Source organism: Helobdella robusta, assembly GCF_000326865.2.
Source record: "Helobdella robusta unplaced genomic scaffold HELROscaffold_35, whole genome shotgun sequence".
NCBI lineage: Eukaryota > Metazoa > Annelida > Clitellata > Rhynchobdellida > Glossiphoniidae > Helobdella > Helobdella robusta.
The window spans coordinates 1,918,800-1,932,087 of record NW_008704704.1 but is presented as its reverse complement, the minus strand read 5'-3'; the positions used below and the strand labels follow the sequence as shown (position 1 = coordinate 1,932,087).

Genomic DNA, 13,288 nt, shown 5'->3' with positions numbered 1-13,288 from the left:
AAATTAAAGTATAAATATTAATTACTACTATTATTATTGTTTTATTATTATTATTATTATTGTTACTGTTGTTATTATTATTATTATTATTATGCGAACGTGAAACACGTGAGTAGGCCGATTTCGTACATGCATTTTTATGCATAATTTCGTTTTTTTAGTTGCTTAATTAGTTTTAAAATTGTTATACTGTATTGATAAAATTACGTGGAAATTTAATTTTTATAACGTTTACTACTTTATTTTAATTATCTTAATAAACCTAATCTACGAAGTTAATTCAAGCAAATGCCCGTATTTTGATAAAAATTTTATTCAAGTAAAAAGACGCACCTGGCGTTGTGCAAAAAATACCAACTCTAATAACAACCTCGTAAGTTCTGCTGACAAATCCAACGTTGAAGTTTTTCCTAATATTTATAATGCACATTCTATAGATAACAGTTCAATTAATTTGGAAAAAAATATAATTTGCTGCTGCGGTAAAAGTTGTAAAAGTAGAAAAGGCCTTATTATGCACCAACGTTCATGTAAAATGCATAATCAACTTAAATTAGCAGACAACCCTGCAATCGACGTAGACGCAACCTCATCAACCTCGGAGCAGCAATCATTTAAATTATCAAATAATTCGTCACCCTCACCAACAGAATCAATAGAATCAACTTTACCGGGCGTCAAACTACCAAAAACTTTGACACAATGGTCAGAAGCAAACGCCTACTTCCAACTGCAACAACATACACTGCCAAGCTACCACGACATTGACGCCTTTGCATATACATTTTAAAAAATGATTTACGACTACTTTGCCTTAAATTATGGCACCATCAAACCTCAAACGATCAACAACAAAAGTTCCAACAAATCTATTGAAGAATTAAAAAATAAATTGAAGCAGCTAAAATTATTGGGCCGCAGCAACCAGAGCTTTGACAATCTTATCAGATCAAGAAGTAAAGAACTGCGAGCCAAATTTTTATCAACAAAATATCAAAATCTGGTAAGTTATGTGGTAGCATCACGTCTCATTTGAAACGACAATTCTGGTTGACATGCAAAAGAATAATTGCCCAGACGGAAAATTTGAAATCGCTGTTCAACGTCAGTGATTGCACGCGTTTAATTCAAATAAATACTATCAGATGATAATCAGAAAAAATGCCAATTACCAAACTGGACTCAACAACTACAAAAACCATCAACACCCTGCAACACAAGCCCTCCATCATACCATGAAATATCTACAATAGTTCGCTAGTACAAAGCTAAATCATCACCTTGCCCACTCGATCAAATCTCGATAATTTCATTTTAAAAATGCCCTATATTACGCACTATTCTACAGAAACTTTTAATACAATGCTGGTTGTCAAGCGAAATCCCAATTTGTTGGAAAAAGGGCATCACGATCCACATTCACAAAAAGGGAGACGCTCACGATCTTTCCAATTTCAGACCAATAACCTTGCAACCTACACTCTACAAAATATTTTTATCCTTCATAAAAAACAGAATCTACAACTTTTTAGAAATCAACAATTTCATAAATAAAAACATCCAAAAGGTCTTCTACCCGAAAATAGATGGTGTAACGGAACATAATCAGTTTTTAACTCACCTAGTCTACAATGCGAAGAAACATCAAAGAACCATTATCGTCGCACTTCTTGATCTTTGCAACGCATTCGGTGAAGTCAGCCATAAACTCATATCATCAACTTTCAATTTTTATCACATCCCTTCTCAAATTATCAAACTAAATGAACATATATATACCGACCACTCAATCACAGTTTCCGGATGCGGCCAACCAACCCCGCCTATACCAATCAAGCGTGGTGTTTTGCAAGGTGATCCCGTGTTTCCACTGCTCTTCAACCTCTGCTTCAACCCCCTGATGAAAGTCATAGAACAAAGTACCAACAATGCGGGTACATATGAGGTCCGTCGGCTAGCTTAAAGGCAAGAGCGTGGTTTCAGTTCGCAGATGACACGGCCATTATCGCCAACAGCACCGAAAGTGCTCAAAAACTCATAGATGTAAATCACGCTTTGTGCAAAGCAACTGGAATGAGTTTGAGAATTGACAAGTGTTCCTCGTTCGGTATGCGAAAACGCAGCGGGGTTTACGAACAATTCCTTCCGGCGCTATCGATCGACATCAAACAAATCCCCCATGTTGACATCTGAGGTTATTTCGAATATCTGGAGAAAAAATATGATTTCGAAAGCAACAACACGAACGCAAAAAACCAGATGATCATCAAACTCAAAACATTACTATCAACCGTCAGTGAACTAGATACAACAGTTCAGTGGAAGCTTGAAATCCTTATTAAATATCTTTTATCCCAATTGGCGTTTGAATTTCGCATGTGCAACATTTCACTGACTTGGATTAGTATGCATCTGGACACGCTAATCACCTTAACATTAAGATCATGGCTGTCAATGCCCATTAGTAGCTGTCTGTCGGAGACATTGTCACTCCCATATAAATTCGGTGGCCTAATCGTTAGATCTCTCAAAAATTGTGCCGAATCTTTGAGATTAAAACTCCGTAGCTATTTGAAATCAAACGGCAACGAAGAACTTAAATGTTTATGGAGCGAATCTTATAGCAACTATATAAAAATCAACAATTTGCTTCCTGACTCAAAGGACATAAAACCGGCACTCAGCATGCTAACGATCCAACAACAAAATGCAGAACTCAAACATCTATCGCTACTCCGTTGCCAAGGGACAATTTTAAAAGTGATCAAAGACCAGATTCCCGCAGCTAGAATTGCTCACTGGTTGAAATTCATTGCAAACCTCTCAGAAGTACTGTTCAAATTTGTTAAAAATAGTCTCATCCAACAACTCCCCATAAATGCAAATTTGTTCAGATGGGGCAAATCATCAACGGCTGACTGTTCATTGTGTAAAGCACGGCAAACAAACAAACATGTTCTGTCTAACTACAGTTCGGTGGCAGCACTAAAAAGATTCACAACGCGTCACAACAAAATTTTAAACATAATTATAGTAAAGTTGAAGGCATGCGCGGGTCCAGAGGTTTCGATATATGCCGATGTGGATTATGATGGGATCCCTCCAGTGTCTTGTCTCTTCAAATCTCTACGTCCTGACATCGTAATACTTTGTGACGACATAATAGAAATATTGTAGCAGACGGTCTGCCATGAATCCAATCTACTCAACTCAAAAGAATATGAGGCCACCAAATACTCAGAAAATCTCAAAAATAATTTGCATGACAATTCAATACACCTGAAAATAATTGTTAATATTCTTGAAATTTCAACATTGGGTTTTTGCAATTTTTTAAATTTATCATTAATCAATAACATTTGGTCAGATCAATTTTATAATAACCTTATTAACTCTGTAATACCGTCATCTTATGCCATTTACTCTGAACGTAATAACATTTGAACTGTTCGTTTAAAACTAACTATATCTCGTTGTACTCGTTTATTTCAAATGATGAGCATCGTAGAATACTATTTAATTTAATTTAATTCAATTTAATTAATTTAATTTAATTTATTTAGATTTTAATTAGTCTTTTATCTCATTTTACTATATTTCATGTTTTTCTGGAAATAAAAGAGATTTCACATTATTATTATTATTATTATTTATTATTATTATCGTATTATCGGGAGGATCGTGCATAACAATATTAACAATTTATTACAATATTAACAATTTATTTTATTCTATTTTATTTTATCTATTTGGATTTGATTTTATGTAATAATAAAAGAGTTCAGATTATTATTATTATTATTATTGTCAAGCAACTGCCTTGACTCTCTCATTGTTGAGAGGCTTGAACAATAGGTCTCTCAAACACTATGCCTAATCTTTGCGGATCAAATAACGCAATTATTTAAAAGCACATGGCAATGATGGACTAAAGTGTTTGTGGTCCGAATCGTTCAACAACTATATTGCGATTGACAACCAACTCCCTGATTCGAGCGATATCAAACCGATGCTCAATGCGACAATGCTTCGACAACAAAGTGCAGAATTTGCACGACTGACCTCACTCCGTTGTTAAGGTACAATAGTCAAAGCAATGAGATTCTTGCGGCTCAAATTGCTCACTGGTCACGTTACATTATGAGCCTTCCAGAGGTTCTGTTCAGATTTGTCCGGAAAGGTTTAATTCAACAGCTGCCGACAAATGCCAACCTGTCCAGATGGGGAAAGTCCTCATGCAAAAATATGCAAACCAATAAGCATGTATTATTTAACTGCAGCTCAACATTGGCATTGAGTAGATACACAACAAGACAACAAAATTTTAGCAATAATCCCCGACAAGTTAAAATCATGTGCCAACCCAGACGTCTCCATTTTTGCTCATCTTGAGACGGGCGATTTTCAACCACCATCACGCTTATTCAAGACATTGCGACCAGATATCACTTTGCTACGCGGCGAAAGGCTGGAAATCCTGGAGTTGACAGTCTGCCATGAGACTAACTTCTTCAACTCTAAAGACAAACAATCAAAATACTCTAATAGCTTGAAAAATAACTTAAACGACGACTTGAAACATTTAAAAATAATAAATACATTTGAAATATCTACTTTAAGTTTCTTTAAAACATTTAAGTTTTCGCTAATAAATATTATTTGGACTGATTATTTTTGCAATAACCTTATAAACTCTTTCATATCATCGTCATACGCTATCAATTGCGACAGAAATGTGAAATGAATCAATTTTTAAACTAATTAACTCCGGTCGTACTCTCTCGTTTCGAATGATGAGCTTCTCAGATTAATACTCTATTTATTGCTTTTGACATTTTATTTTAATTCATTAATTTATTTTATTTGTACTGTCATTTTTATTGTTTTTATTATTATTATTATTATTATGGTAAAAATAGTATACTGATCAAAAAATACTAGGTTTTAACTACAACTTGAGTTTTAATAAATGTAAAAAAAAGAAAAACGGTTCTTTCTAAACTAATAAAGTTTTTTTATTAATTTATTTTTTAAATATTATAAACCCAGAGAATGTAGTGTACATGTTCCCGTGCAGGTAGGAAGAATTGCTCAGCAGCATTATCCAAACCTGATCACCTTTCTGCAAATGCAGTACAGCTACGTTAGATGCTGACGACCAGTATTTAATACTTTCAGACCAGACAGTTGCCACCATTTCACCATTTCGCAGAAGCATTACTGCAGCCTGTGTAAAAAATGTATGTAAATTATATTTGATATAATTATCTATGCTTAGGTATTCCTTGAATTTCTATTCTTTACTTGTAACGTGACTTACGATCCTATATAAATTTCTAACACGTTGTCAGTTTTATTATTGTGTGATAATAGCTTGGTATTTGTACCTGGAATTTAATATTTCTATTTTAGGTTGGTTATTCGTTTATTCATGTTTTCTGTAATATTTCATATTGTTTTAATTGATTTCATTTATTATTATGTTCTTTGTTCACTTATTTGAAATTTCTATTTTAGATAAACAAATCAGGTCCTCGAAAGCAAACATAAATAAAATTCCAAGAAGCTGGCTTCAAAAACAAGTAAGTTGTATGTATTTTCACATTATTAAAAGAGATGATGAAGAATTTGAATTAGCGGGCATATCAGAAAATAAAGAAGTTTGGTATAGCCTACCTGAAGAATATAAAAACTTAAGTCTGCACGAGGTTCTATCTACAAAGCGAACGATTAATGCGATCAAAACTATCAATGATTATCGCAAAATTTGCGTTAAACTCGATGAAGAAATGAAAAAAGAATATTATGATGAAGAAAATAATCTCTGTTTTTTAAAATGGAGATAGATTAAATCAATTTTTTAAATGAAAAATTTAAAAAATTATAAGCTAAACTAAATCTGAATGATAACGTTAAGTTGCTAGAAATTGAAAAAAAAAATTATTTTGGAGAAATTCAACAAAAAGCAAAACCCTACTGATTAGATAGAGGGATTTGAAAATGAATGTCATAAAGGCATTACGCTTCTTCTTATTTTACCTCAGTATATATATATATAGACTATCATAAAAACAATTATTTATATATATATTAATTATTTATGAGTGAGTATACATACTCGTACATGTTATTGTCGTTTGTATTTTCATTTTGTTAAGTTGTTGTTCTTTACGGTGAATTATTTTCTTTACTTGTGATAGCTTGTATCCATTATTAATTTGGAGATTGTTGAGATTGTTTACTCGTTAAAGTTCTTTTTCTCTATCTTCGGTTTTTGATGATACTCACTCATCAAATTAATAAAGAACTCCAACGAGTAACCAATCTCCTGAACTTAACTTGACATGAACTTAAATTGATAAAAGAGATGTTGAACAATAACAGTGCAACATTAGATTGCCTTGATAGGCCTGATAGCAAGTTATCTGCCAAGATCAGCACATTCAAAAGTGATTTGAAATCTTCTTTTGCTACTGTTGTTGGCCAAGAAGTAAAGAAAAACATTGAGTGTGTCAATTTGGAAGTTAAAACGGTTAAAAGAAAGTTAACTGAGTCTATTGATATAAAAGACAGAGAAATAAATATAATAATCTTCAATTTACAAGAAGGTGAAAAATTGTCTGATGATATAAAAGATTCCTATATATAATAAGTTACAAGACTTGGAAAGAAAAATGCATCATCCATCATCCAAAATTGATAGTGTTGGATAGTTTGATGCCTAAAGAGACTGTGATGAGAAATGCACATAAATTGAAATTAATGTTGGTTGAACTGAGTAAATTCTGGATTAGCAATGACTAGACACTTGAGCAGAGAAGTGAATTAAAGAAACTGGTAGCTGATGCAAAATCGAAAAAAGCGGCATGCAAAGACAATTTTTTATACAGAGTCAGAGGTCCTGTGGAAAAATGACGGATTGTGAAGTTCAGAAATTAGCTGAAGAAGGTGTTGTCGACGGGAGGGCCAGTTTCATTCATGCTACAGCTCAAAAATTAACCATGAAAAATTACAACGATTTAAAAATTGGCCTGGGGCTTCTCAACATAAGATCTATAATGTCAAAGTATGAAATGGTGTGTGATATAATTCGTGGAGAATTGGATATTCTTGTATTAACCGAAACATAGCATGGGTCGTCAGATGAGTTTGCTGTCCTGTGCGCGATGCCCCCTGGTTATAAGTTTGTAGATAACGTTATACCTCACGATCCATATCATGGCGGAATTATAATTTATTTCAAGAAAGACATTTACAAACCTGTTGAATTAATAATTAAAGTTGTGATAACTTTTGGAGCTGTTGCAATTAAAGAATAAACAAATCTGATTTTATTTTGTTATCAATTTATAGACCTGGATCGGTTCCTCCTTCACCATCGTTCTTTTCAGAGCTAGCGAATTGTTTTAGAAGTTTTAGAAGTTTTATCATAGCATAGTGAGTTTTATCGCTGTTAAATGTTAAAATCGTTGTTGCGGGAGATTTTAATGTTCATATGAAGAGGAAAGATGATCCAAACACGTCTTATTGAATGATGTTTTCGATTGTTTTCAGAATTAACGAACTAACGCATGAATTAGGTAGTGGTTTGGACTTGATCGTTACTTCTCGCTCTTTTCCTATTTTTAATTGTTTAATTTTTCTCAGTGGAGTGTTATCAGATCATGGATTAATCCAGATTTGTTTGTCAATCAATCAAGTAATAGGTACGAAAGGTGAAAAAATGGTTCGATCCTGGCGACACATAAATGAAGAAAATCTCGCATCGTTAATTTCGAAATCCCCGTTTGTAGGGCCATGCCAAGATGATTATATAGAAACGCTGTTAGAAATTTTTGTGAATGAACTGAGAAGAATTGCAGACATAATAGCTCCAGAACACGTGGTTGAAAGTTGAGATGATTTATAGACGCCGTGGTTTGATGGAGATTGTTCAAAGTCTAAGGCGTACTGTTGAAAAATGAAAAGGAAGTACAGAAAGACTTTAAATCATCATGATAGGGAGGTGTGGAAAAATGCTCTGCGATCAAAAAATATTTTATTCTCCCATAAAAAAAAATTTGTTTTGGAAAAAAAATCATTTTTGAAAATAACAGAAATCCTAAAAAAATTTGGACTGTGGTAAATAAACTGTTGTGCTAGGAAAAACTTCAAATTCATCTACCAATTTTGAAGCAAACGATTTTGCTACATTCTTTTATGACAAAATTTAAAATGTGCGAAAATCGATGGTATATGATGAGAAGTTTAATCATTCATCTGGTGTCTGCTGTAGCAACTTGTTTTCAGTTTTTCCTGTTTATGACGAAAGCGAAATCGTTGAAGCAGTTTTGAACTCTCCATCTAAAACATGTTCACTGGATTGTGTTCCTTCACACATTTTCAAAAAATATGTAGGATTGTTTTCAAAATATTTGACTGATTTTATAAACTTTTTTACGTACTGGTGAGTTTCCGGCTATGTTAAAGCATGTTACAATTTTTCCTCTTTTGAAAAAGGAAAAACTAGACAATTCTGGTCTGAATAATTATCGACCGGTTTCAAATCTGTCGTTCTTGTCAAAATTAATTGAAAGATTAGTTTCTAAGGAGCTTATGAAACACTTTAGATAAAAACAATTTGTTACCGGTATATCACTCAGAGTATAAAAGACATCATTTTACCGAAACTGCTTTGCTGCATGTGTTATCTAAGTTGCATGAAAATGTAAACGATAGAAAACCACCTCTTCTTGGATTCTTAGATATGAGTTTGGCATTTGACTGTGTCGACCATTGCATTATTCTGAAACGTCTTAATCATAGATTAGGAATAACTGGTTCTGTCGAGCAATGGTTTCGGTCTTATTTAACAGACAGAACTCAGCAGGTAATCTACAAGAATAAGACCTCTTCGGTTCAAACGATAAAATTTGGTATTCAACAGGGCTCGGTTCTCGAACCAATCTTGTTTATTCTTTACACCTCTGAAATTATTGAGGCAATCAGATTACATGGATTGGAATATCATGTATTTGCAGATGATATTCTGCTATTCGCCACAGAATTGTATAGCAACTTTCATCTTGCAGTTGATCGTTTTGTGAAATGTTTGGTCGAGATTGAGAAATGGATGGCAAATAATCGTCTTAAGCTCAATCAAAGCAAGACGCAAATTTTTCTGGTTGGAAATTGTTCTCAAATAAGGTTGCAAATGCTGAGAAGCAGTTGATTGTGGAAGCAATGACTGCAGTAGATTCTGACTGGAGTGTGCGAGGTGTCAAATATCCTGCAACTGAACTGGAACAGGTGAAAAGCAAACCACTGCATGATCTGGTATCAGGTACATCTCGTGCTGCATTGTTATCACTTGGAATGGATGTTGCTATCTTGCGTGAAACTGAACCAGACTCATGGAATGATCTTCCTTTATTTCAAAAAGTAGCAAATGTTGTGAAGTCACTTAAGGTCGTTAATGACACTGCAGAACGCACTGTGGCACTCATGACAAATTTTAACCAGTCTATAACCAAAAATGAAACAGAACTGCAAAAACTGATACAGGTGGTGGAGGACAATCGAACACGTATTCCGGACTTCTCTAAGCGCACATTACCAGTGCTCAAGCAGCTGCTGCTATGTTTTGAGTTTGACATACTATGAGTGATTAACAGAAAAACATAAACTGAGTACATTAATTGTCTCAAGTTAATTTCAGTTTCTCAATCAAAGATTAACAGTACTGAACTTTCGTTTGGCATAATCAAGTTGCCTTTACCTTGTGAGAACTGTTTGTTTAGTGTTGAATATTTCGTTATTTTGAGTATAAATTTGTAGAACTGTTAAATCTTACATGATTTTCACAAGAATGTTGTTCATTTTACTGCAAAATAAACATTAAACACAAAATTGTAGCACTGACCAATATTCGCTTATATGCTAAATATGGTGAAAACTGAATGTCATTGAGCAACCTCAACAATGTCACAAATTTGAAGCGCGAAATTATTAAAATTATAATAATAATAATTAATAATAATAATAATAATAATAATAATAATAGAAACGATATTCTAATTAATTTCGCGACATCGTGACATTGTTGGTTGCCATTTTGACAACGGCCACGTAGCATGAACAATCGTATAATTTCAAATATTTTGTTTACTAATTTCAATGAACCTTTGCGTTTTTATTTCGTTACTTTTATTTTATTTTAATATATTAAAAAATACAACTAATTAACTATTAATAGAATTTATTTAAAATATATTGCACTGGTGATGACTTTACGTCGAAATAGATCTACATGCATAATTTTAATAATAATATAAAAAATAAACGATTATAAAAATGGGATCTTGCTTGATTAATTTTAACAATTAAAATCATAAACGATTATAAAATGGATTTCAACATTTTGAATAGACTTAATTGTAAAGAACTAGTTCAAAATATTAGAAAATCAACCATAAAACTTGTTAATGCTGAATCGTCGGTGGATTTTTTGAACAACTATATATATTTATTTATATATATATATATATATATATATATATATATATATATATATATATATATATATATATATATATGGTAAAATTAGGAAGAAGACCAAGTTCTATACAGTTGTTCAAAAAATGGCAACCAACAATGTCACAAATTTGAAGCGCGAAATTAATTAGAATATCGTTTCTATTATTATTATTATTATTAATATTATTAATTATTATTATTATAATTTTAATAATTTATTTATTAATAATTTTATATATATATGTATATATATATATATATGAATTCGGTTGAATGTTCTTGCCCATTTTGTATTAATTAATTTCTTTTGGGTTTGTTCAATAAGACGGAATTGTTGTAACTCAATTTTAGTGAACTCGTCAAGTATTTCGAACGGCTGACGACGTCGTTTCGACAGTGTATGTCATCATCAGAGCCTTGCCAATTTAAATAAATTAAATGTTAAGATAACTGAATCAATATCAATATCGATATTCGTACTTCTACCTTCACATCCAGTATTTAACTTTTGAAATTCATTTAACATATTTTGTATATTGTATATTTTATTATCAGTTATCTTGACTGATAATACTGGTTGAGGGTTGAAAAACGTGTTTCCTTCAAGTTGGCAGTTTTGATGTTTAAATGTGTCAATAATACAGCACCTCCCTACCTCATCGATAGATTGGAATCATACAAATCTCATTTTTCAAAATATTCCTTCCGATCAACCGACCGCAATTTATTTTTTATCCCGACCACAAAGTTGGTGACGGGTTCCCGCAACTTTGCGGTTTTTGGCCCGATTGTTTGGAATGGTTTACCTCCATACTTACGTGACCCTAACCTATCATATTTACAATTTCGAAGTCAACCTTAAACTTATTTATTTGCACAATGAATGTCCGTCTAATTTGTCTATGATTTAGTAGCGCTTTTGAGATTCAACAATAAAAAAGCGCTGTATATAAATTTCCGTAATAATTATAATATATATATATATATATATATATATAGGCTTTAGACGATCATTCATAAATACAATTATTTATAAAGATAACTGCGTTTTCGACATTATTCAACCTGTAGTTGAGTTTCTCAATTTTTCTAACAAAACTTTTATCATCTTGATGAAATTTATTAAGGTTAAATAAAAAACTATTTGACATTTTTGACAAAACATTATTGATAACGTTTAATATACCTTAATTAATAATGGATACAAACTATCACAAATAAAAAAAATTATTCATCGCAAAGAACAACAACTTAACAATGAAAATACAAACAATAATAACAACAATATAAAAACCATCATAATTCATTATAAAAATAGTATGTCCTCATCATATAAAACAGATGAAAAAATAATGAAAAAGATAATAAATAACAATTTTAAAGTCATAGATACAAACAGCTCATTAAAATTAAGAGTTTACTACACGAACAGGAAATCATCATCTCTAATAATAAAAAACAATTCAAACACTAAATCTTCCTCGGATATGAAAGGTTGTCATTTGATTTATTCATTCACATGTAAAATTGGTGAGTGTGTGCTTCAAAATTCTGAATACATCGGAATGACTACAACAACATTAACGAGAAGACTCACTATGCATAAGCAAAATGGCCGGATTTAAAATTCAAAAACCGGCCGGAGCCGGGGCCGGTTTTTAGTTACCATTTTACATACGTTAAAAAATGCTCACATTTTCGGTTATCTACATGTTGAACGTCAAAAAATAACCCATGTTAAAGCACAGAGAAAATTGTCCAGCTCACCGCACAATTAGTGATGTTGTAATTATGTGTCATGTGTACCTAGCCTAACCATTAACATACCATGTTCTTAAATTATGCGCTTATGTATCTCTCTCTCTCTCTCTATATATATATATATATACATATATGTATATATATATATTTATTTATATATTTATATATATATATATATATTGGGACAAGGTTTTCAGCTATGCAGATTTCATTGAATATTTTTGCCCACTTAGCATTAGTTAACTTTTTAGAATTACACTCAACGATATGGAATTGTTGTAAATCGTATTTATTGAGAACTAGTGACGTAATTTGGCTGGCTAACAACGTTGTTTCGGTGTAAACATCATCTTCAAAGCCTTGTATGAGATACAAATATTAAAATAAATGGAAATGTAAACCATATAAAATAAAATACAATGGTACCTAAAATGTTACGTGTTATGATTTAAAACAGGCGAAATGAAACATAGTAATAAATAATTTGAAGAGTTAAAGAGTCAAGTAAAAATGTTTGCCGGATAAAACGAGCGTATGTGTGGAATTTGCACGAGGTATGCAGCTTTATTGTATTTTATTGTATTTAGTTGAACGACAGTATGAATGTATATTATCGAAATAGATATAAGTGTTGTACATGTGTAGGAAAGTATCCAATGAATATAAAAGCATGCATGATACAGGTGTATACACATGTGTAAAAAGAGTATTAATATTAAATATCAAATAGTGGGGCCAGCGACGTAACGAATGTTGTTTCAGGACGTCGGGTCAAAAACTGCGCATTAGCCGGTTTGAATACATCCAACGTCGAACAATACTCGTATTTTTGTTGTGCGCATTGACGACCTGAATCTTCATCGAAAAGTGCATTGGGTATGAGGTCGCGGTATTGCGAAAATTGTAGAAGAGTGTGGTCAAAACAGCTGAGTTGTTTATTTATTGAAGGTTGAAGTTAATTGATATGAGAGGCCTCTTTAATTTTTAGACGGACTGGATTACGTTCGAAATG

At 32.2% G+C, this 13,288-nt stretch overlaps 3 protein-coding genes across 3 annotated transcripts; all 3 read left to right on the top strand.

Moving 5' to 3' along the window:
• Positions 1 to 793: 793 nt before the first annotated feature.
• On the top strand, positions 794 to 1,253 carry HELRODRAFT_175940 (hypothetical protein; the record flags this gene model as incomplete). Its single annotated transcript, XM_009023304.1, has 2 exons — positions 794 to 1,003; positions 1,146 to 1,253. 2 exons carry the CDS (start codon positions 794 to 796, stop codon positions 1,251 to 1,253), a joined length of 318 nt encoding a protein of 105 aa, XP_009021552.1.
• Positions 1,254 to 6,367: 5,114 nt separating this feature from the next.
• Positions 6,368 to 6,804, top strand: HELRODRAFT_175939 (hypothetical protein; the record flags this gene model as incomplete). Its single annotated transcript, XM_009023303.1, has 2 exons — positions 6,368 to 6,608; positions 6,704 to 6,804. The coding sequence occupies 2 exons, from the start codon at positions 6,368 to 6,370 to the stop codon at positions 6,802 to 6,804; spliced, it is 342 nt and encodes a 113-aa protein (XP_009021551.1).
• Positions 6,805 to 6,911: 107 nt separating this feature from the next.
• Positions 6,912 to 9,642, top strand: HELRODRAFT_175938 (hypothetical protein; the record flags this gene model as incomplete). The annotated part of the gene is made up of 2 exons (XM_009023302.1): positions 6,912 to 7,076; positions 9,187 to 9,642. 2 exons carry the CDS (start codon positions 6,912 to 6,914, stop codon positions 9,640 to 9,642), a joined length of 621 nt encoding a protein of 206 aa, XP_009021550.1.
• Positions 9,643 to 13,288: the final 3,646 nt, after the last annotated feature.